At 51.6% G+C, this 1468-nt stretch overlaps 1 protein-coding gene across 1 annotated transcript in view; it reads right to left on the reverse strand.

Annotated features, from left to right (window-relative positions):
* Positions 1–1468, reverse strand: part of AARS (alanyl-tRNA synthetase) — a gene marked incomplete at its 3' end in the record, with an annotated part of 5048 nt that overhangs the window by 2019 nt on the left and 1561 nt on the right. Inside the window, exons 3-4 of the mRNA XM_009871064.1 lie at positions 598–743; positions 166–357 (exon numbers count right to left, since the gene is read on the reverse strand). Coding sequence (XP_009869366.1) covers positions 166–357; positions 598–743 — 338 coding nt within the window. The remainder of the gene's footprint in view (positions 1–165; positions 358–597; positions 744–1468) is intronic.

The raw sequence follows: 1468 nt of genomic DNA on the forward strand, positions 1-1468 counted from the left end.
AAATTATTCCCGGCCTGTCCCCAAAGCCAATGAGACCGGCCTCTTCTGTACAGGTGGGTCTGGGGACAGGGCATCACGAGACGGCACAGCGAGCAAACCAGGGGAAATTAAAACAGTTTAAGCAACAAATCACGCCAAGCCGGGATGGGGAGAAGCAGGTCTCACCTGTTGAACTGTATGAACACCAGGTTCCAGATCTCCAGGACGTTGGGGTCATCCTGATTGACGAGGTGGGAAGCGTCTCTGTCCCCGATGCGGTCGTAGTGGATCTCGCTGCAAGGGCCGCAGGGGCCCGTGTCCCCCATTTCCCAGAAGTTATCCTTCATGTTGCCGGGCAGAATCCTGCCCTCAGCCAGCCTGTAACGAGAGGCTCTTCGTCAACAACAGAGAATAAGAGAATCAGACGTACTCTGAAGCTTCTTAAGCTCACACCAGTTTTTGAAACAGATTCTGCACCTCCGCCGCCCCCCAAATGTTATTTGTGATGCTTGGGTTTTGTTTAAAACCTCCCATTACACGTGTTCTGCCACAAAACATCTTTCTCCAAACGATCGCTGCTCATCAAAACATGCACTTTCCTTAATTCAAGGCCTTTACCCCAAATTCAACCATATCTGCTTGCACTCCAGGTCCGGTTGCAGTCCTGCAGCCTCATTTCCACCAAAATAAGTGACGTAGAGTCTCTCAGCAGGGATGCCAAACTCCTTGGTGAGAAGCTCCAGCGCCAGTTTACAAGCAAGTTCCTGCAGAAGGAAAGACGAGGGCAGCAAGTGAGTGCAAAGAGAGTTTCTCTCTTCGACATGCAGAATATTGGAGGTATCAGCAGCTAAACAGCCGAAAACTTTCAGGCTTTTCACAGAAGAAAGAGGCAAGTTAACATATGCAGTGAGCGGGGCAGAAGAAACATCTCACAGGGGTTTCCACACGCAATCAAGTTAACTCCTACCATGTTCCCTGCTCCCCGAAAAAGCTTAATTCTGCTGTTATTCTGTATTCTTAACATCCTCTTTCTGTGGAGACCAGTGGCGAGTGGTGCGCCGCAAGGATCCGTACTGGGACCAGTGTTGTTTAACATTTTTCTTGGTGACAACACCAGCAAATTTGTCGATGACATCAAAGCGTGTGGAGCGGTCGACACGCTGGAGGGCAGGGATGCCAACCAGAGGGACCTTGGCAGGCTGGAGAGGTGGGCCCAGGCCAACTTCATGAAGTTCAACAAGTGTCAGGTCCTGCCCCTGGGTAGAGGCAATCCCAAGCACAGACACAGGGAACAGGTTGGGAGCAGCCCAGAGGAGAACGACTTGGGCGTGTTGGTTGACGAGAGGCTCAATATGAGCCAGCAGAGTACACTTGCAGCCCAAAAAGTGTCCTGGGCTGCATCAGAAGGAGGCTCCAGGATGGAAAATGGGGGCTCCAGGATGGAAAATGGGGGCTCCAGGATGGAAAATGGGGGCTCCAGGATGGAAAA

Source organism: Apaloderma vittatum, unplaced genomic scaffold, assembly GCF_000703405.1.
Source record: "Apaloderma vittatum isolate BGI_N311 unplaced genomic scaffold, ASM70340v1 scaffold32316, whole genome shotgun sequence".
Taxonomy (NCBI): domain Eukaryota; kingdom Metazoa; phylum Chordata; class Aves; order Trogoniformes; family Trogonidae; genus Apaloderma; species Apaloderma vittatum.